We start from the raw sequence: 22,238 nt of genomic DNA on the forward strand, positions 1-22,238 counted from the left end.
CCCAGGGTACATTTGTCTCTGGTTGGCCTGAGTGTGTTATCTATTTGAAGTACTGCATGTCAGAGATTTATGACAGAGTAGTTCATCTTGTTTATTATATAGCACCTTTAATAGTGAGGTCCCAGGATGCTCTACAATGTGCTGCACTTAAGGGATATGTATTGAGGTTTGCAGTCCTGTTTGCCCGTTAATACAGTAAACAATAAAGCTGGAAGGTCAAAATGCAGTATTAAGTGAATAGCAGAATATAACGAAGGTTTGAAAGTTTTGAAATGAAAATGGATCCCTAATACAACTGATGTTGCACAGCTGGTTGTTTTCAGCTTCAAGTGTCAACCCCAAGTGCAGTGCACATTGTAGAGGTGAGTACTTAATGACGGCCATGCCGGAAAGACGCTTTGCAGTCTCTGTCATAGTGAGACACACTGACACCGGTTGAAACGAAATGCTTATTAAAACTAAATGTTGTGGGAATCTTGAACAGTGTCACTACTTAGTTAAAGCAAGTTATCCAATGGCTTTGAAAAAACTTGGAATGAGATTAAAGAAAATGAGTGTTAGCTAAAAAATCAATATGCGGACAACAATACAAATTTACATACCGGATTGGTCAAGCCCCAGGTTAACAACAACCGCCACCAGTACTGTTCGTCAACAGGGTGCTGGCAGGAATTGGGCTACTGTTGGCAGAAGAAGGAGAAGAAGAGGGGGGAGACGTGTCCGGAGGCAGGAGGAGAGGAGGAAAGTAAAGAGAGTGGAACTGAGGGTAGGAACTTTGAATATTGGCAGTATGACTGGTAAGGGGAGAGAGTTAGCAGATATGATGGAGAGAAGGAAGGTTGATATAGTGTGCGTGCAAGAGACTAAATGGAAGGGGAGTAAGGCCAAGTGGATTGGAGGTGGATTCAAATTGTACTACCATGGTGTGGATGAGAGGAGAAATGGGGTAGGAGTTATTCTGAAGGAACAGTATGTCAAGAGTGTTTTGGAGATGAAAAGAGTGTCAGGCAGAGTAATGATTATGAAGCTGGAAATTGGAGGTGTGATGATGAATGTTGTTAGTGCATATGCACTGCAAGTTGGGTGTGCAAAGGGTGAGAGAGAAGATTTTTGGAGTGAGTTTGATGAAGTGATGAACAGTGTACCCAAGGGACAGAAAGTGGTGATTGGAGCGGATTTCAATGGGCATGTTGGTGAAGGGAACAGTGGAGACGAGGAGGTGATGGGTAGGTATGGTGTCAAGCAGAGGAAGGAAGAAAGTCAGAGGATAGTGGATTTTGCCAAAAGGATGGACATGGTTGTGGTGAATACATATTTTAAGAAGAGGGAGGAACATAGGGTTACATACAAGAGTGGAGGAAGATGCACACAGGTAGATTACATCCAATGCAGAAGAGTAGATCTGAAGGAGATTGAAGACTGCAAAGTGGTGGCAGGGGAAAGTGTAGTTAAGCAGCATAGGATGGTGGTCTGCAGGATGATGTTGGAGATCAAGAAGAGGAAGAGAGTGAGGGCAGAGCCAAGGATCAAATGGTGGAAGTTGAAAAAGAAAGACTGCAAGTTTGAGTTTAGGGAGGAGGTGAGACAGGCACTGGGTGGCAGTGAAGAGTTACCAGAGAGCTAGAAAACTACAGGAGATGTAGGACACTAAGGAGGAAGAAAAGGACTTGTACCGATTGGCTAGACAGAGGGACCGAGCTGGGAAAGATGTGCAGCAGGTTAGGGTGATAAAGGATAAAGATGGAAAGGTACTCACAAGTGAGGAGAGTGTGTTGAGCATATAGAAAGAGTACTTTGAGAGACTGATAAGTGAAGAGAACGAGAGAGAGAAGAGGTTGGATGATGTGGAGATAGTGAATCAGGAAGTGCAGTGGATTAGCAAGGAGGAAGTAAGGACAGCTATGAAGAGGATGAAAAATGGAAAGGCCGTTGGTCCAGATGACATACCTGTGGAAGTATGGAGGTGTTTAGAAGAGATGGCAGTGGAGTTTTTAACCAGATTGTTTAATGGAATCTTGGAAATTGACAGGATGCCTGAGGAGTGGAGAAGAAGTGTACTGGTGCTGATATTTAAGAATAAGGGGGATGTGCAGGACTGCAGTAACTACAGGGGAACAAAATTGATGAGCCACAGCATGAAGCTATGAGAAAGAGAAGTGGAAGCTAGGTTAAGAAGTGAGGTGATGATTAGTGAGCAGCAGTATGGTTTCATGTCAAGAAAGAGCACCACAGATGCAATGTTTGCTGTGAGGATGTTGATGGAGAAGTTTAGAGAAGGCCAGAAGGAGTTGCATTGCGTCTTTGTGGACCTGGAGAAAGCATATGACAGGGTGCCTCGAGATGATCTGTGGTATTGTATGAGAAAGTCGGGAGTGGCAGAGAAGTACGTAAGAGTTATACAGGGTATGTACGAGGGAAGTGTGACAGTGGTAAGGTCTGCGGTAGGAGTGACGGATGCATTCAAGTTGGAGGAGGGATTACATCAGGGATTGGCTCTGAGCCATTTCTTATTTGCAATGGTAATGGACAGATTGACAGACGAGATTTGACAGGAGTCCCTGTGGACTATGATGTTTTCTGATGACATTGTGATCTGTAGCGATAGTAGGGAGCAGGTTGAGGAGACCCTGGAGAGGTGGAGATATGCTCTAGAGAGGAGAGGAATGAAGGTGAGTAGGAACAAGACAGAATACATGTGTGTAAATGAGAAGGAGGTCAGTGGAATGGTGAGGATGCAGGGAGTAGAGTTGGCGAAGGTAGATGAGTTTAAATACTTGGGATCAACAGTACAGAGTAATGGGGATTGTGGAAGAGAGGTGAAAAAGAGAGTGCAGGCAGGGTGGAATGGATGGAGAAGAGTGTCAGGAGTAATTTGTGACAGACGGGTATCAGCAAGAGTGAAAGGGAAGGTCTACAGGACGGTAGTGAGACCAGCTATGTTATATGGGTTGAAGACGGTGGCATTGACCAGAAAGCAAGAGACAGAGCTGGAGGTAACGGAGGTAAAGATGCTAAGATTTGCATTGGGTGTGACGAGGATGGACAGGATTAGAAATGAGTCCATTAGAGAGTCAGCTCAAGTTGGACGGTTGGGGGACAAAGTCAGAGAGGCGAGATTTGTGTTGGTTTGGACATGTGCAGAGGAGAGATGCTGGGTATATTGGGAGAAGGATGCTAAGGATAGAGCTGCAGGGAAGAGGAAAAGAGGAAGGCCCAAGAGAAGGTTTATGGATGTGGTGAGAGAGGACATGCAGGTGATGGGTGTAACGGAACAAGATGCAGAGGACAGAAAGATATGGAAGAAGATGATCCGCTGTGGTAACCCCTAACGAGAGCAGCCGAAAGAAGAAGAAGAGTGTTAGCTGAAAAAAAAAATCAGCTTGATTGTTTGATATTTATAAAATTACCAATAGTGTATATATATTTTAAAGACAGTGTTGTTAAACTTGGAATTATGGTTGTTTTCCTTATTAGTAGAATTTCAAACAAAAGTATCAGTGAAGCCAAAGTGCATGTGTTCATTTCAAATTCCTTTTTTGTACATTTTTATTAATTAACAAGAAGACAGGAAATATAGAGTAAATAGTACAATGGATATAATAGAAAATCATTTTTATTTTAAGCAAAGTTATTCCATCTTTATATCTAAACAATACAGATACTTTGGGTATTTATTAGTAATCATTAATTTGCATTTTTTCGTTATATTCACCAATGTAATAAAATTTGATTCTGTTGTATGCTGATGTACCAGGTGTAAATGTAGATATCTGGAATAGAGAAGTTTGAACAGAGAATGGATGTTCTGACACTTGGTGTAGGTGACATGTTGAGTAGAGATAGAGATGTGGGCACAGCACTGATAGTCTGGGTGAGAGCTGAGTGGAAGAAATTCCTGTGGCTGCCATTCAGCATTGAAGAAAACAGGAGCAGTATGCTGTATTGGAGTGAGACATGGACATTGAAGGCAGAACATGATGCAAAGGTGAAAAGAATAAAGATGGGAATGATCGGGTGTCGGAGAGAAAGAGGGAAAGAAAGAGAAAACCTTAATGTGGAAGGAATTTCTGTTATACTGAGGAGAAGCAGGCTACAGATGTTTGGGCCTGTGGTGCGAAAGGCAGGCGGATGATTGGGTGAAAAAGTGCACCAAGATGGAGGTGGAGGGTTTGAGACTGGTGTTGGTATCGAAAAATGATATGGAAAGAATGCATCTCACCCAAAGGATGCAAAGTGTGGAGGAAAGAATATACTGGGGGCAACTGGCTAATCTTAGTAAATGTAAAACATGGCCATTGAAACAATGAATTTTCCAAGCTCAAAAATACAGGATTTTTCATTATTGAAAAACGTATGTGAATAGATTTAGTTTCTTACCTCAGCACTTCACAATCAATTTAAACTTGCCATTTAAATGTTACAGTTTTAACAGATTCATTGGAGCTTATATCAATTTCACGCCTCCCCTTTTCTATTTGTTTTGTTTTCAATTTATAATTCTGTAACAGGGTCTTTGTTCAGCCTGCCGCAGGCACTCCACGAATCCTCCTACATGCCTCCCTTTTCTTCCAATCCCAGTCATCGTATCCAGATGTGCTGGGAACAGCACTGCAAGCTCCTACCAGAGGTTTTGGGACTGACAGCCAAGCGGGTTGCTAAGTGGAGCATTGAAGAGGTAAGTGATCAGGATTGCTTAAATAAAATGACATCCTGGCAGCCTGCTCTGATATACAAAGTACAGGAGAACACAACTTCCTAAAAATCAGTTACAAAAAAAAAAAAAATGTTGATGTGTATATCAAAAAAGGTCCTTTGACTCTATGGAAGAAGCTGCCATTGCCATTTCTCATTTATGCCTGTCGTGGTGCCTTCTGCATTGTGCTCACGATTTGATTTTCTTACAAGAATTGCATGAAAGCACTCCACCATGTGGAATGATGGGAGATGTACTCTGATGTAAGCAGGCTAAATTTTATTCTATGCAATTTTCAACAATATTTCTCTATCAACATTGATGTAAACACATTCACTCAGCCTTTTTTTCGATACAATTAATGGTCTGAAAAATTGCAAGGTAGTTTAGAGAGAAGACAACTTTTCAGTACCAAATAAATGTAAAATGATCATAACAAAAATGATTTATTACTTGTATAGCCCAAAGTTACACAAGGAGTGCTGCAATAGGCTCTAATAGGCCCAGTTTTTGGCAGTCCTCCAGCCTAGACTTCCTAGGAAGACAAGAATAAATTCCCCAAAAAAACAATACCCTTGTAGGGGAAAAACAAACGAAAGAAATCTTGGGAAAGGCAATTCTGAGAGAGCCCCCCCCACATCCCTAACCCATCCCTTCCAGGTAGGCTGGGCATGCAGTGGGTGTCAAAAAATGGGTTAAATAAAATATCACAAAAGAGAACACAAGTAATCCTCTTCACAGAGCTGGATGACCCATCTGTCATGGCTACCTCAGGAATACAATGCAGGAGTTCAATAGCAGTAGTACAAACTAGACAGCAAAATGTAAGATTAGATTATATCACGCACTAAATACAGAGGTATTGCATATGAGGATACAGATTTCTTTAGACTCCTGGAGACCTATTAGAAACATTATTAGAAAAAGAAACTAATACTGGGCAGATACCATCAATGTATCGCACAGCAAGTATTAAAAGAACAATCGTAATCGACTGTGTGGCACTACATGAAAAATCGATCATAGTCTAGTAAAATAGAGGGTTCAGCAGAGCAAAGTGGCATAGAGGGTTTACAGTAGGAAGTGGCACCTGTGCCACAGGTGTGTGCTGTGTGGGTGGCACAGGTGAGCATTACTTTAGGTGGAGTGTTGGTAAATTGCAGTAATGTGTCATGTGGTCTGGATGCATCTTTTCAGCTGCTTTTCAAAGCAAACTCTACTTGAGCCCCCTAAATATAATGTTGTGTATTGCTGTATTTTCTGGAGACACTGTAATATTTTTATTTTTATGCTGTTCTAATCAGTGCTGGTTACATAAAAATTTCTATTACAGATAATAAACAAAATTAGCCAATACTTTTGAGTACATTTTTATGAACAAGTATATATGCAGCAATAAAGATTTAAATAGCCATTGCAGTGATCTAATAGTAAAACTGGAACGAAAAAGCTAAGACTAAAACTCCAGATGGCTTTTAATGCACCAAAGTGTTGCTTTTTGAATGTCCTCCCAGTTACCTTCTGCTGCTGTGTGTGGCCTGCTAATGTCATGCACGTTGACACCGACTCGCTGTTTTCATTCAGGTGGCATGCTTTGTGGAGGGCTTACCTGGATGTAAAGAACACGCATCCATCTTCCGAAATGAGGTAAGAAGGCCTCTCATCAATCAGTCTGTCGTAAAAGTCATACATTTTTGTAATTTATTCCAAGTAGATTTGTAATTGTTTTCTTGTATTAATTGGGAGGTAAGCATAATATTGTGTATTTGTTCTTGGAAGTTGTAGTAATTAGTACAATACTCATTTTCTTGACAGCTGATAAATGAGCACCTTCATCTGTAGATTAAATATTCTACTTAGTAACATATTCTGTAAAGGACACTGACAAATTGATGTAAGCCTACAACTCTATTGTAGAATATGTTTACAGAATCACAAACAGTAAAATGTGCATCTTGACCTTTTTTTGTTAAATTTGTTTTGACTTGTTAATATTGAGCAAAATTATTATTCAGATTGAATGATTGCACTGCACTTGTTTGAACTGTCCAGCAGTTGTGCTCAGGATTTTGAAGACTGCCAGCCATCCACTCATTTTTTGGATTCCCATATTCGACATCAGTGTTGCAGACAGCCAAACTCTTCTGGCATTTGTATGCACAATGGCAGGATCGAGCCCTCGATGGCACTATTATAGACCTCCCCTCACTCAGCCTAACCAGCCCATCCATCTCTGGGATGCAAAATGAAACTGGCATATTTGAGAAAGGTGCACAAAGACAGAGAGGAGAATGAACTGCACATGCAGGGGACAAAAACAATCCAAAGAAGCCATGCAGTAGCAGCACTGACCGCTAGAATGGCCTCATGAATGGAGTATAACTTGAGTTAACATTTAAGTACAACTGAAATCAGAGACACTTCATTTAGTCACAAAATGCCATTAAAAGCTGTTGCTTATTAACGTATTTTATTAATGTCCTTGTTGATGGAGTGTGGGGAATTAAATCAATTTTTTTCCACTTTGCTGTTTGTAAGATTACAATATACCTTTTTAAAAATTAAACAAAATGCATATTTCTGAGGCAAGTAGTTTGTATAAAATTATACGGAATCGCTTGCTCACCTCAGTGCTACATGAATTATAATCCACCAGTAATGGCGCACTTCACGATAACATTCAGTGAATACACTTGACTCGAGCATTCCTAGTCCTCATCCTCTTTCTCTGTACGTTTAGCATTCGTTTGCTCAGAGGTTGACGCGCTTGCTGCTTCCTGAGCAGCTCTTCTGTTCTCCACCCTAGCGTCCCGCTTCTTCTCTTCTTTCGTCGGCATCTTTTCACGTTAAAACTGATTAAGTCAGTGTTTGTGTTGCAATTACTTAGTACGCTTTCTTTAATTTTTCACTTAAGCTGGCACTTAAGTCTTCACTCTGCCTCAAGAATGATTTAAGATATGAAGAGGTAGGGGAAGTGACGGCTAAGGTGGTAGGGATGAGAATGGCGCATGTGCTGCACGGCCACCCTGCTGGCTGCTGCCGAGAATTGATTCTACAAAAAATATAAAATAAAAAGAGGAATAACCTTGGAGATCAATCATCACCCTGAAAGCAAACCGTAGACGTCAGGTAGTATATGTGTGCCAAATTTCAGGTCAATTGGTCAAACGGTTTGCGAGCTACAGGGGGTTTAAGATCATGGACAGACAAGCGGACAACCACGGTAACGTATTATATATAAAGATTCTAACCTACTCACAGTGGACTCTTGTGTGGTGGTCCATAAGTCCATAAGCACGTGATACAGCTGAAGGCTGTCTGTGTGTCCCCACCACTTTGTGTGAGAGCACAGGCTGTTCTTGGCTGACACGTTTATGCTACCCAGCAGCTAATTGTACTGACCACTATAAAACCACCCGAAGTTCTCCCATTCTCTGCTGTTTTCTTTTGTTGGTATCGAACCATTTTCATTAGTCTGCGGGAGACATTCAAGTAATATCTCATTTTGCTGCAAACTCCCAATAATAAATTTTGAAGTGTAACTTGTTCTAGTGGAACACATTCATCTTCAAAAGCACAGACATGTACATTCATTCATCTCCCAAGCCCGCTTAACCTGAAATGCATAATTTCCTTTGCAGACTTGTCACATTTGGTTTTAGAAATATCATTTTTGGTTACCTATACATTCCAACTAAAGTAGATAAATGTCCTGCAAGAGAATGGAGCCATGATGGTGGTTAGCAAATCCTTCTTGCACTTTATCCGTATCTCATTTGCAATTAACATCAAACCAGGAAAATGCCCCCACACATAATGGATAAAAAGAAAATCTTGCAAGCAAATGTTACTTAAGGTTATTCTCTCTGGATAAAAAGTAAAGTGTACAATGTTATTTTCTTATCAACAGCAGATTGATGGAGAAGCATTCCTTCTACTCACCCAGGCCGACATTGTGAAAATTCTAAGTGTGAAACTGGGGCCTGCACTGAAAATCTACAATGCCATTCTCATGTTCAAGAATGCTGATGAGGAATGATGAACACTAACCTGCCAAAGGAATGGTCCGACTTCAAAGATTGAAAGGAACCAATGCTGCATCGTGGTCAGTAGGTTAGAGAGAACCTGAACAAAATGACTGTTGTGGGGAGAAAGGGAGCTTTTGAGTACATCTGTGGAAGTGCAAGAGCAAGTCAAATGGTCCTTGGTTGTAGAAATTTTTGCGTCCATGTACAGTTTGTAGAAATAAAAATTATATGAAAAACTTTTTTTAAACTCCCCTCATTCAAACTTGATTTTGTAAGCCATTTACACTGTGCTATGTCTACTTTGTCTTTTTTTTAATTAGAAAAAAGTATATTCTTTCTCAATACAGATTCCACACTGTACAATACATGAATACCATCAAGTCTACAAGTTTCCTATCTGAAGTTTTGGGTTGATTTTAAAGCCACTTTTGCAGAGCTTCCCTCCCATCATCAGTAAACTGATGATCTCCCCCAAGTTTTGCTACTCTTCTGTGGTTAAGAACATTGGCCAAATTGGGTAAGACCGTCTCAGTAAGTGCAGGACTGGCAGCTTGGCCAACTCTGACAAACTGGTAATAATGAATTGCACTGACATGAGTTAATGTTGGGCAAGCAGTGTCCACCTTAACCCCTCCATACCCCCCTTAAATATTCTACAAATGAGTATGGACCAGATTGTGGCCACTTTGCAAATTACAGGTGGCATTACTGAAATGGAAAAAAAACTACGTGTGTTTTGAACATGTGTGTAGTTAATCTTGCTGTTGTATTCACTTTGGGTATTTCTTATTGGCACGTTTATTCCCATCTCTTTATTGGAATAATCCTGTTGCTATGTACTGTGCGGTGTAAAATCGACTGCCCGAAATGACTCCAGATGGTTAAAAAAATGAAATCCGAGATCAAAGCAGAGGCCACCGACGAGGTCCGAGTCCGCTCGAAATCGCGTAGTTCCGTAGCCGTGCCGCTGCCGATGGGGACGTGCGACTGCGGCTGTGTAAATGAAGTGTACACTCAGTCAAGTTGACTTCCAAGTGTGTTGCGGTGGATTGTCAGCAGAGCGAATCAGCGCAACTCTCTCTCTCTCTCTCTCTCTCTCTCTCTCTCTCTGCCAGCTAATGAAGGAGCCGAAGTCCCATTCTTTCATTCCGTCTGACGTGCGGCTTTTCGCAGAATCACAAGGGCGCCGTAAAAACACCCCAAGAGCCGGTGCCCCACGCCCCTAATAATACACCACCCTTCCCCCAACACCCCCACCCCCACCGCGCCTTCAGATGGCACTTCAGAACAGCGGCCAAGATGACAGCATGGAAAATCAGTCCGTAGGTGAAAGCGCTTTGCCGCATTTGAAGTCGGAGAAAGAGACGGACAGACAGAGGCGGAAAGTAGCGCAATAAAGCTGGAAGCGCTATGGTTCGGAGCAGCTGGCACTCTTAAGGCAAGTAAACGGGATTTCTCTGTTCCCTTCCAACGAGGAGTTATCTTAAGGAATTTATCGCACAGCAGCTAAATGTGAAAATTAAGCTGAAACGGACCGATCTCGCTTAGGATTTCTCCACAGCCGCGGGACGCTTTCAACTCTTGTCAGGAAAACAATGAAAATCTCCGCTATGCAGTTTCTACACGAAATGGAATCTAAACGGCAATCGGTGGGCATTAAGGCTGCACAGTAACCCCACAGACAGACACTTGTGGTGGACGCTGTCCTCCCGAGAAACTTTTCTATTCAAATCCGATTCCATATGAAGGTTTTCTCCACTGCAGATAAATCGGTGCAGAAACAAAACTACGTTGGATGGGTTTTCAGATGCATTTTTACGTCTGCAGCTTCACGACACTCCTCTTATTCGCTTGAACTCCCAAGTAGCGTGGGAGTGACAACAAGTTTGACCTAAAAACATTTTTTTTTAATAAAAATCTACACTTTCTAACAGGAAATGTTTGGAAGGCTGAATCAGAAGGCGGTTGCGCTCGCGAAGACAAGCGTCTGACTCGCTGCGCCTTTTTGGTCAAAGTAATCAAAACGTGTGCCTTTATAGTGCCCGGCAGCGCGACAAGCAGGCGGCCTTTCGTGTTTAGTAAAAGGGCTTAGCACAACTAAAACGAGAAATACATTTATTATGCCTGGTTGTTCATGTACACAAAAATACCTTTAACCTGTCTAGAGAAATAAAAGTAATCTTTATATTTTTCACGAATCTGTACTTAGTATATCCAACCAGCATCAAATTCTAACCTGCTTATTCAGATGTGCTTCGGAAAGCCGGGGTCTGTCCTGTCCCGGTACCCTTGGAGAGAACAAGCCCTGGACGGGTCGCCAATGCATGACAGTCCACAACTATTAACCAGTTAAACTTGCTGCAATGCTGTTGCTGTCACTGTTCCCAGCTGCACCATCGCTTAGATTTATAAAATGGAGTAAATAATAATATTAAAAAAATCAATATCTGGAGTCTAACGGTCAGAAGCAGCTGCGGCACAAACACCTTCTTGATTACAAAAACTAATCTTCAGGCTGTCAAAGATTTTATTTATTGTCACGGTTACAATATAATAAAACCGACAAAGCAACATTCGTGCGCAGATGACAAGTGACCTTCGGCAGCGGCGGCCGATTCTTACACGCATTGGCAAAGCTGGGAGCAGGCGTGGGGGCGTCAAGCGCGAAACGGGGGTCGAACTGTGGAAGTACTGGAAGAGCCGTGACAAGGAAAAGGTAATACCTTTGAGACGTCTCTTTTGTAGTTATAACATTTTACTAATGGATTATACTGGAGAGTAAAAATAAATATTGATGATGTTACTCCTGAAATGATAAAAAGACCGTCGTTGTTCAAGTGTATTACGGGGAATATGAAAACTGTCGATATCATTAATAGTCATCATCATCATCGTCATTAAGGGCAAACTCACGCCCTCTTAAATTAACCTGAAACGCAATTGGAAAGACGTACGCAGACGCGGGGAGAACGTGCGACAGTGGCAGGGCTGACATTTGAATCGAAGTCTCTATCTGTGTAATGACTGTGCCACCGTGCCATTTGGTCGTTTATTTGGAATAGTAATATCATTACAATAGCAAGATCACTAGAATATCTTGCGTACTAATGCAAAATACGGGGTATTTTTAACAGTACCGTCGCCACCACTACTAAGTGTTGGGCGCCGAGCTGCAGCCCGTCAATGCAGCTTCACGGTTAGGACAGACACCAGCTCTGGATGGGGTGCACACACTCACACTTGGCAAATTTAAAGTCGCCAATTACATTAAACACAGAGAATATGTAAACGCCTTTATGAAGAAAGGAGCAGAACTGAGACTTCAGTGCAGTGAACACACTTACAAATAATAAAAATGTCTATCAGTCCATCCATTTGTAGATATAGGAAACCTGACATTTTTGTGAAAAGCCATACCATGAAGACCTTTATGTATTTCATCAGCAGTATTTGAGAAATTGCCTGAGCTGTACTTGCTAAGCTTTGTTGGGCTGAGTGGCATGTTCCTGTCAAACTGCTCATGTTATGATGTTCCATATCTGTTACACTATAGTTGAAGGACCTTGAAAACCACAATAAAAGACAGATAGCATCAGAAACTCATTAAGCCACATTTGACCTGGCAGAATATCACAAGTAATCCAAAATTATACTGTCACAGATTATATTACAACCATTAATGAGATGCTTTAAACAAAAACTTGCTATAACAAGGAGGTTACACGTGACAGTGTTGACTCTATAAACCTATTCAGTGTTATCCTAAATCACAAGTCAAAAAGTTCACAAGGAAAAAATAATTCTGAGTAATAAATGAAACCCCTTTACTACCCTTTAACTTTCACAGTCTAATTTTTTAGAAGGTTTTAAATTTAAGTGTTCAAGGAAGACTGAATATATGTCACTTATGAGAAAATTAGAGTATGGGATTAGGTTTACTGTTGTTTTGGGAGATGGTGATGCTGCACATATTAAGATGTAGGTAATACCGTAAAGAAGTAGAATTAACCAACTCTAAAAATATAATTATAAAATGAATATGTAAAAGAAAAAATTGTGAATGGGACAGAACTAACCCCTAAAGTTCTGCATAAATATTCCCATATGACAGTAGAGAAAAGCCAAGCAAAATGACACCTTTTATTGGCTAACTAAAAAGATTACAATATGCAAGCTTTCGAGGCAACTCGGGCCTCTTCTTCAGCCAAGATGTAATCACCCTAGTACTTCACATATGATAGATAGATAGATAGATAGATAGATAGATAGATAGATAGATAGATAGATAGATAGATAGATAGATAGATAGATACTTTATTAATCCCAAGGGGAAATTCATATACACCAGCAGCAGCATACTGATAAAAAAACAATCCACATAAAAGAAAGTGGTAGGAGTGATCAGTGAAATAGATAAAAAGGTAGAAAGATAAAGTCGTACATGTTTTCTCCAGATAAGATGTGCCATCTAGAAGTTTGTGTATTATTCCACTACCATGTGCTGGAGTTTTTATTTTCCTCTTCTCATTTGGTAACTTGTAGCATAGCCTACACTGTTTATAATACTTATGTTTAAGATAGATAGATAGATAGATAGATAGATAGATAGATAGATAGATAGATAGATAGATAGATAGATAGATAGATAGATAGACACTGTATGATCAATAGATAGGTATGAAAAGCTCTATATAAAATAAGGATATATTGATAAACAATACACTTGTTTGCATATAGATGTATATTTCTAGGGTGTGCATGTGTTGATGTATACACGTATGATTATAGAATATAAATAAATGTATACATCACAATACATTTTGTGTGTTACAATGAGTGTATTGCTTTGGTCCTGGCTATTTTCTTACTATTTTATTTTGCCAAAATACTTCAACTTCTGCAGCACACGTATTTTACTGCACAGAGGCCTACTGTGTTTGAGAATCGATTCATTTGAACTTTGCTGTACTGAATGCATTTTTATTGTGGAGATAATATCCTTAATTAATGACTATTTCACATTTCTACATATCCACTTCTCATTCTTTAACATTACTGTCTTTCCCTTTTTATTTCACTTTGCTATATAGTCCATAATGTTCTGTGTTTATATTGGCTTCTGCATTTTGGCTTACCTTGCTCAGCAGTCACAGTTCATCAAAATTTCACCATTTGGAAACATTGATGCCATCTGTGTATAACTTGAAAGAGAACATTTTTCTGTAAAAGGCAGTAAGCAATTTGAAATTATTTAGCATTTATTTGCTTTGAAATAGGAGAAATTATTCTATACTGCCTACAGCATCCTGCACTTTTATTTTCTGTGAATCCATATTTCATCAGCCAGTCCAAGGACATTGACTTCTCCCGGTTTGTTTTCTTCCTTTTTATAGGCGACATTGTTGCATCCTTGTTGTTTTTTTTTTTTTTTAAAAAGCGCCATAAAAAGGTCAAATTGGATTATAGTAAATCACAACATCCAGTCGGCAACAGATAATAGAAATGTCTGAGTTACGGTCCCAAGTCCGGCTCAGCCCAGGTCTCATGCCCAATGTGAACTTGAGGACCTCATTTTTCCTCATTTAAGGTACATATCTTTAGTGCTCATTTTTCGATCCCTCGGATGTCTTCATTAAAATGCACTGTGTGTTGGTCCTCACCTTTTACCTCTCACTCTATAACTGGTTTTAAGTCATTGATTTCTCATCGTTTGATTTTTTTCACGTATCACCATCAAAAATGGGTTGTCAAGATTTGCCTTTTATTGTATTGACCTTTTTTCAATCACACTTCAATTTCTTATTGAACATTATCCTTTTTTCTTCATTATTGATTAAAATCATGTATCATTAACTGCTGTCACATCTTTTTCTCTTCCCACTTCTTATTCGTTACTAATTTATTTTTCCTCACAATACACAGAGGCTTATTTTTTACATTTATTTCTAAACCAATTAGATTCAGCAAGGGAGCTCTGTCACAAATGCGTTGCATTTTTCAAATATTGATTGAAAACATTGGTACTTTGTGAAGGAATACTTGCTCAGTAGTCACTCGCAGCACGTTAATTCTATTTATAATATTAGTTAAAGGGTAGGTCTGTCTGTCTGTCCCTTTTCTGAACATACTTTCTCCATCACAGGGCAAACTTAACTGGAAGGTCCAATCCAAAGTGAAAGGGAACTGATCAGAATGTATTTCGATTGCTTTTTCTGTTAATTTCTTGTGTGTCGTGTTGCACACAAAACACGTTTAGAATACAGTAATCTTTTTAGAGGATTTAAGTAAATATGTGGGGTCTGTTTTGGCAGTTATACCCCTTCACCCCTGACTGTGGTTGGTTTTTGTAAAAAGCTTGTGTTGTAAAAAAATAATTTCAAGTGATAAAAACAGGAATCAAGTATAACAGAAAAAGTACAGCTAATGTCCGAGCAATTGTGAGCTGTTATGAAAAAAGAAGTTTGATACTTGAAATTTAAGTAATTCCTGATAAAAAAATCGATTTGTTTAAAATATAAGCATTGATTCTTGATGACAGTTGTGAGTAATACACAAGTGGAGTGGGATATTCTTCAACTGTGCATTTTAGAAAGAAATATGAGGACTGGTGTGCAGAGCATGACTAAGCTGAAGCTAAGGAATAAAAGGAGGTGAAAATTAATGACACCATACGTGTCACATTACCTTTCTGGTGCAATGCAGAAGTTACTATCGTTCATGAGATTATAACATAACAGAACATTCTCAATTCTTGGCTTTGGCATGGCAGTGCCTATCCCAGTGGCACAAGTCAGGGACCAGTCCATTGTAAAGCTCACTTACGCACATGCCCACACTTACAAAGGCACGACTCGGAATTCATATTTAACCTACTGAGGAATGAAAACTAGAGTACCCTGGGCAACCATCAAGCACTAGCAGGGACAAAGTGCAGCCTCCTCGCAGACAATAATCAGGCACAGGATTTGAACGGAGGATCTAGGAAGCAGCAACGCTAACCATTGTACAGTGCCAGTGTGCCAGCCTCCCTTTATTACAGTACGGCACTGTGATCCATATTTAAATGCATTTCTACAAAGCTTCTGCTTACTAATTTAGGTAATGTTTTAAACTTTTTACTTCTATTTTAGTTTCTTGGTTTTTTCCAACCCCAGTTTTTCTTTTTCTTCACAGATTACCTTGAAAAATGACTGCAGCCACCGGAGCTTGGGTGGGGCAGGCAATGAGGCGACAGGAGCCTTCGAATTTAGTTGAACCTGCCCCATTCCGCCAGCGGCGTTCCAGGTTCAGACGGTGGCCTCGGAAAGAAACCTCAGTCAAAGGAAAGCTGAGAATCAAGTCCCCCTCGGGAGCTTTTCTTATCCTCGGAGTGTTTGTCGTGCTTGTGGGTGTTGGAGTGGCAGTGGCGGGCTACTGGCCAAACAAAGGACAGAGGGGAAGTGAGGATTCCCGTTCCAGCAGCAGAGCAGTAGGAGTAAGGAACATCTTGTCTGCCCACAGCCGGTTACAAAATGATCGGATGAAGCTGCTGGGACCAGTCATAATGGGAGTGGGGCTTTTCATTTTCATCTGTGCCAACACCATGTTGTATGAAAACCGTGATAAGGAGACTCGTTTGCTCCTGACTCAGCAAATTATGGATTCTATGATGGCTGTGAGCCAGTCAGCAGGGCAAGATGGCATAGAGGACAGGAACACTCATGGATTGACTGGCATGGGCTCTCCTGATTTAAATATCCGATGCCTGGATGTGCTGAGTGGATCAGATTCGCCGACAATGCGAGCAAAGTCTGATCATGTGGCCAAGTGGGCAGAGTGTTGCAGGCCAACTATCCTGCAAACCCAAGTGCAGTTCATTCAGCAAAAGGAACATTCCCCTTCACTGTCCCTTCATAGCATCCACTCTGATTCATGCAACTCCAGTGACGGAAATGTCCACATCCTTTCGTGTGCAGAGGATATGCCTGGCACTCCCATTTCAGCTGCTAGTGCGCTGTTGCTTCCTGTGATCAAAGTTAACAACTGGCCAATTGAATCCGGAAATGGGTTCCACGGAGTGACGGTGCAGTCTGCTGAAACTCCTACAGAGATTCCTCCAGGTATCGAAAGTGGCACGGCTGTGATAGGAGACAATTTTAGCAGAGGTCATGTTGTAGTAAACATGGATTCCTTCCCAGTGCAAAATGTGTTGACCAAAAAGCTCTGCCCTCCAGAACTAAGCAGGAAGGAATTTACCTCAGACACTCATATTAATATGGCGGGCCATTCCAAATCTTTAGATTTAGGCCAAGTTGGGTTACATTTAGTAGCTCCTATGGAGGAGAGGAAAAACCGCAGCTGGCCTCGGTTAGACCTTTGCAATATCAAGTGGTATACAAAACTGGGAGAAAGGGAGGACACAATGGATAAGCTTTTGGATCAGTTGGAGCAGCAGTTATATCAGTGGGAGCAGAACTGTAATGAAACGTGAGGAGGACCAAGATGAAGCTAGAATGATCTTCCAAGAAAGCTGGAAGTGACAATAAGTAATCACCATTTTGAAGAAGTCAGTCAAATCTTTTTATAAGAGGTAGAGCCTTTCAGCTGTAAACTCCTCACCGTGAGGAGTTTATATTCACATGGGAAAACGTTCACCTACAGTACCTGTACTTGCGAGGAGGTTTAGCTTTCATTTTTTTCTTATTGATGTAGAATATTGTTGTGTTTTAAAAGAGTTGCTTTGTCTGAAAATATTTATAGAATGCTCAATCAAATATATTTTTGCAAAAAGAAACAAGTGGTCAATGACTGCTGTGTATTCGTTAAAAAAAGTCCTTAACTGGATTAGCCAGGATTTTTTTTCCCCAAAATTTTAAATGGAAAAAAAGAACAAACTTTTCTAAATAAAGGTGCTTCACAATATACAAGAAAAAGCCATCTAATTATTTGATGTGTTTCTTGAATTAGCACTTGACTTGATTCTCATATGCTTTCATGGAGAAGCGAGCCAAACTCCAGAGTTCATTTGAATTCATCCTGAAGGCTCCTCAGGCTGCGTTTTCATTAGTTAGACATTTTCAAATAAGAGCTCTGGTGACTATGCAAAGCACCTTAAAGTACACTGGAGAGGCTGCTAAAGGGCAGGGAGAGCGAAAAATCAGCAGCAGTTTATTTCGATTTTTTTGCTTTTGTGCATTACTGAATGAGATTAAAGTTCAACTGCTCTTTATTTGTATATTTAATATATATATATATATATATACTGAACTGCAGGTATAATTTAATTCTTTAGATGACTTACATAATATATCATTATAAAGGATATTGGTATAAACAGTAGTATAATTATTTAGAAAGCTGATGTACAGTTTATATTCCATGTACAGTGTAAGATGTGGTTTATTTTTTGAAAAAATGACTTTTTTTCCATTTGTATTGAATTATTTCAGATCTAGTATTTATTTATTTTGACATCTGATATATCTAATATATAATAAACATACTGTACATGATTTAATCAATCACATATAGGATATAGCCAGTACACAGCATATTGAATATACTGTATATGGGCATCCTGTAATTTGAATATATTTGTATAAATTGTACTTAGGAATTTTGATAGCTGTAACTTATTTTAAACATATAGTATTTAAATAACATTAACATGTTTATTTATACTGATAGTACCATTCACAATTGAACCCACTTGAATAGTTCTTTATGTCTGAAATTCATTGAATACTTCTGGATTATTGGCATTTTAATTATTTTGATATCTATTATCCACTGTATTTTTGAAATAGAAGAAGAGAATATTGTTGTTTTTTTTTTAACATTTTCATGTATCCAAGTACATAGAACATATTTAGATACAGTCTAAATTTTATTATTTGAATATGTGAATAATGGAAAATACTCTTTAACAGAATATATTTTGATGACATGTAAGTAATTTGAATACTGAAAAATGAATTAATCAATCTGACTAAAACAAGTACATTCTGCTCAGCATCAGAAAATTTGGCTAACATTTTGGAATAGCAACTGTATTATTCTGTATTTATTTGTTACTTATTTGTGGGCAATTAATGCATAAAAAAAATGATGTAATACCAGTAAAGGTGCCTTATCTTGTAAATACTCGTATAACATTCTTTCTAAATCTGATTCTGAGGTGTCAGATGACTCAAGAGCCTAAAAAGCAGACTATGAGAATGAATAGATGCATGCCTGTTTGAGAATGAATTTATATTTGTATCTCTTTATTTTTCTGATGTTTTTCTCCAGAGAAACTTGAAATTTTCACTACATAATGTATTGGGTACTACAGAGGAAACTGAGTACAGGCAAATGTAGTGACACGCTCAGGGTCAGACAGGCAGAAAACGGTGGGGATTGAACTGGTAACTGGTGCGGTTTGCCGTCAGACATATTGAAAACAAGGCCATAGTGATTATACATTTTCTTATTGTTAACCTAATAACTCTCTTTTTGTGCTATTACAAGATGTACAAGATGCTTTAAGTAGGAACTAACCATGAATAAATTCTTAGTATTTCAATTGTTGTTCTACCAATGGTTCCCATTGGTTTGTTGTTCATTGGTTACTCTAACATGGTGTTCATGAAATAAACTTAAATAAAAATATAGTAACAGTAACAAAGAAAAGAGTATAGAACATGATGAGGAAAAATATGTGAAAATGTGGCTTCCACATGCAGTGACTATCTGGAAGAAAGCTTAGAGGTTGAGGGTCTCCAAAACTTTCTTTGACTACCTGCTAATTCCACAGAATTACCAGTCCACGGTCCTTGGCCCTCTAAAAAGCTGCTGTGTGACATGGGCAGCTCTCTCTGCTTGTCTGATGAGAGCAGCCGAAGGCACCCTGGAATGCTGGCTTCTTTTTTTTTTTTGTTACTGATAGATTTTTGGGCCGCATTCCAGGAGAAAGAGGGCCTGCTGTGGCAGACTGGTTGTATAGTGGGAACCAAAAAGTTTTTCAGAGATTTGAAACAAGAACATCAGGTGAACACAGACACCCAGAGTGTCGAAGCCCAAAGCCCTTCTGGCTATTTGACAGAGAGCACGTGGGCCCGAGCCGAGCAGGCGAACTGGATTGAGAGCTTTCTGCCTTGTGTGTGTCGAGCACTTTCTGTATGTGTGAAGTAGGCACAGGGAATGTTACCTCTCCACTTCAGTGTGCCAGATGCAAACGCTCGGTCTCATCCAAAGTGCTTGATCATACTTTTTCAGTTGGTTATTTATTTTGGTAGGCTTTGATCACAGAATTTTAGAAACCACAGGCAAAAGGCAGGAATAAAGCCCACCAACGAGGAAATAAGCTGTGATTATTAACAGAGGTTGGCAGCCAGTTGTTGACGTGCCTTTGGCACGCTTGAAATTTCTTGTATCCTCACTTTAATAGTCTATTAAGGAAAGTCATAAGACTTTTCTCTCTTTTAACAGCAGCTGCAAAGCAAAAATATAGCAAGGAAAAGACCACCAATAATGGTGTTCATGTGAGTAACAGAAATCTTAGTAAGGACTTTGAGAAATATGAGATTAACGTGAAATTGGTTGCTTTAACTTGACTCTGACTTGACTTGTCTAGGTTTGATATTTGTAGTTCAAAAAATAGAAGAAATATTTCAATGCTTTATATAATGTTTTAAAATTGCAAGTTAACTTAACGCACACATCTCTGAGATAAGGTAAACCAGAGCAGGCAGAGAAAAACCCATAAAGACATGGCAGAACATGCAACTGGTGTCCTGAAATTAACTAGTGCACGACCCCAGAGGTTTAACCTGGGAGGCATCAGTACTAACCACCTGCCAAACAGAGTTTAACACGGGGTAACACATCCAGCTCTGTCAATGAAGAGCTTCAAAGAGAATGGCAAAGGAAATGTAACTTTAATCTTACTTTGTCCAAACTAAACAAAAATGTTATGAAATAAATATCTTATCTTGGTTTCTATCCACTTTTCTTGAGGTGGGTTGTGAAAAAATATCTGAAAGTAGGCCTCTCTTATAGTTTGAGGACATCTCCAGCAATCTCACCACATTACAAGGAGACCATTAAAGGACAATTAAAGGCTGGCACTCGTGATGGTGAAAAAAGGCCTGGGCGATGGTCTGAACATTGTGCTTACTTTGCTAAATCTGCGGCCTGGTCTTAAAAGACTCCATTATCCATGGTCTTTTCCTCTTTGTAGTGCCTTACTGGTAATGCAGATTGTACGTGTAGTATATGATGTTGACGTATCCCCCTTAAAGAGCCTTTTGCTGAGTATATGTAGAGCACCCTTCTGGTCACCTTTGCTGTGTGGACTGGCAATGCTCTTTCCAGACTTCAGAAAAAGTGAGCAATTCCTTACTGAGGACTGCAAAAGCAAGAGGAGAGGCCAGAGAAGTCTGTTATGAGCCATCCTCTCTATTTCATTGATTGAGTAATTGGTGAAGAGAAACACCTTTTAGTTTTTAAAATAAGCTTGAGGATGACTGAAGCTGCTACTTGTTCTCTGTACACTTTCTCGCAACATAATTTACACACACTTAATTTAATTAATTTAATTTAAATAGTATAATAATCTGCGGTGGGTGGGCACCCTGCCCAGGATTGTTTCCTGCCTTGTGCCCTGTGTTGGCTGGGATTGGCTCCAGCAGACCCCCGTGACCCTGTGTTCGGATTCAGCGGGTTAGACAATGGATGGATGGATGGATAGTATAATAATTTTTAGAGTGAAGGCTATACAGTCAAAATGTTGCGTCTGTTATCTTCTTTTATTTTTCAGCATTTAAATAACCTTTCATTTAGCACAATCAAGTTTATAATAAATGTGTTTATAATGAAAACATTTAGTTTTGCAAAACAAAGAAGGGATAGGATTGTGTTTCATATCATCTGCTGTGTTTATTTTCACTATTATTAAAGTGGACACTAATTCATATTTGTAAAAATGAATGTCTAACCATGCAGTAATAATTAGGGAAATTAGTCACAATGTTACTGGAAACAGAGGGCTAAAGGATATGCGTACAAATGAATCTGGGCCCTCTGATTGGCTGGGTTGTCTTTGTTTGTTCCATTAAGATATATAAAAATGATGGTGGCACGGTGGCGCAGTGGGTAGTGCTGCTGCCTTGCAGTTAGGAGACCTGGGTTCGCTTCCCGGGTCCTCCCTGTGTGGAGTTTGCATGTTCTCTCCGTGTCTGCGTGGGTTTCCTCCCACAGTCCAAAGACATGCAGGTTAGGTGGATTGGTGATCCTAAATTTGCCCTAGTGTGTGCTTGGTGTGTGTGCACCCTGCAGTGGGCTAGCTCCCTGCCTGAGATTTGTTTCCTACCTTGTGTCCTGTATTGGATTGGCTCCAGTGGACCCCCGTGACCCTGTAGTCAGGAAATAGCGGGTTGGATAATGGATGGATGGATGAAAATGATGGAGTGAGGACACTCCTTTCACTCACTGTATTTTGGCATGGGACCCCATTATGACATAATACGTTTCCCACATGCCATGCAAAAGTTGATGTT

General features: G+C 39.8%; 2 protein-coding genes across 5 annotated transcripts in view; both read left to right on the forward strand.

Annotated features, from left to right (window-relative positions):
• The window catches only part of l3mbtl1b (L3MBTL histone methyl-lysine binding protein 1b), a 60,557-nt gene extending 51,585 nt beyond the window's left edge, over positions 1–8,972 (forward strand). For all 4 annotated transcript variants that reach the window (XM_028819024.2, XM_028819020.2, XM_051919081.1 and 1 more), the window contains exons 20-22: positions 4,509–4,675; positions 6,278–6,340; positions 8,604–8,972. In XM_028819024.2, coding sequence (XP_028674857.1) covers positions 4,509–4,675; positions 6,278–6,340; positions 8,604–8,732 — 359 coding nt within the window. In that variant the 3' untranslated portion in view covers positions 8,733–8,972. The remainder of the gene's footprint in view (positions 1–4,508; positions 4,676–6,277; positions 6,341–8,603) is intronic.
• A 6,926-nt stretch (positions 8,973–15,898) lies between these two features.
• Positions 15,899–17,497, forward strand: LOC114665226 (transmembrane protein 200A-like). The gene has a single exon (XM_028819667.2). It carries the CDS (start codon positions 15,908–15,910, stop codon positions 17,189–17,191), a length of 1,284 nt encoding a protein of 427 aa, XP_028675500.1. The 5' UTR covers positions 15,899–15,907; the 3' UTR covers positions 17,192–17,497.
• The last annotated feature ends 4,741 nt before the right edge of the window (positions 17,498–22,238 follow it).

The sequence above is a fragment of the Erpetoichthys calabaricus genome, chromosome 14 (assembly GCF_900747795.2).
Source record: "Erpetoichthys calabaricus chromosome 14, fErpCal1.3, whole genome shotgun sequence".
Lineage (NCBI taxonomy): Eukaryota > Metazoa > Chordata > Cladistia > Polypteriformes > Polypteridae > Erpetoichthys > Erpetoichthys calabaricus.

What these genes read in the sequence shown, in the direction of transcription:
- LOC114665226 (XM_028819667.2), top strand. Translation starts at nt 15,908, where the DNA reads ATGACTGCAGCCACCGGAGCTTGGGTGGGGCAGGCAATGAGGCGACAG.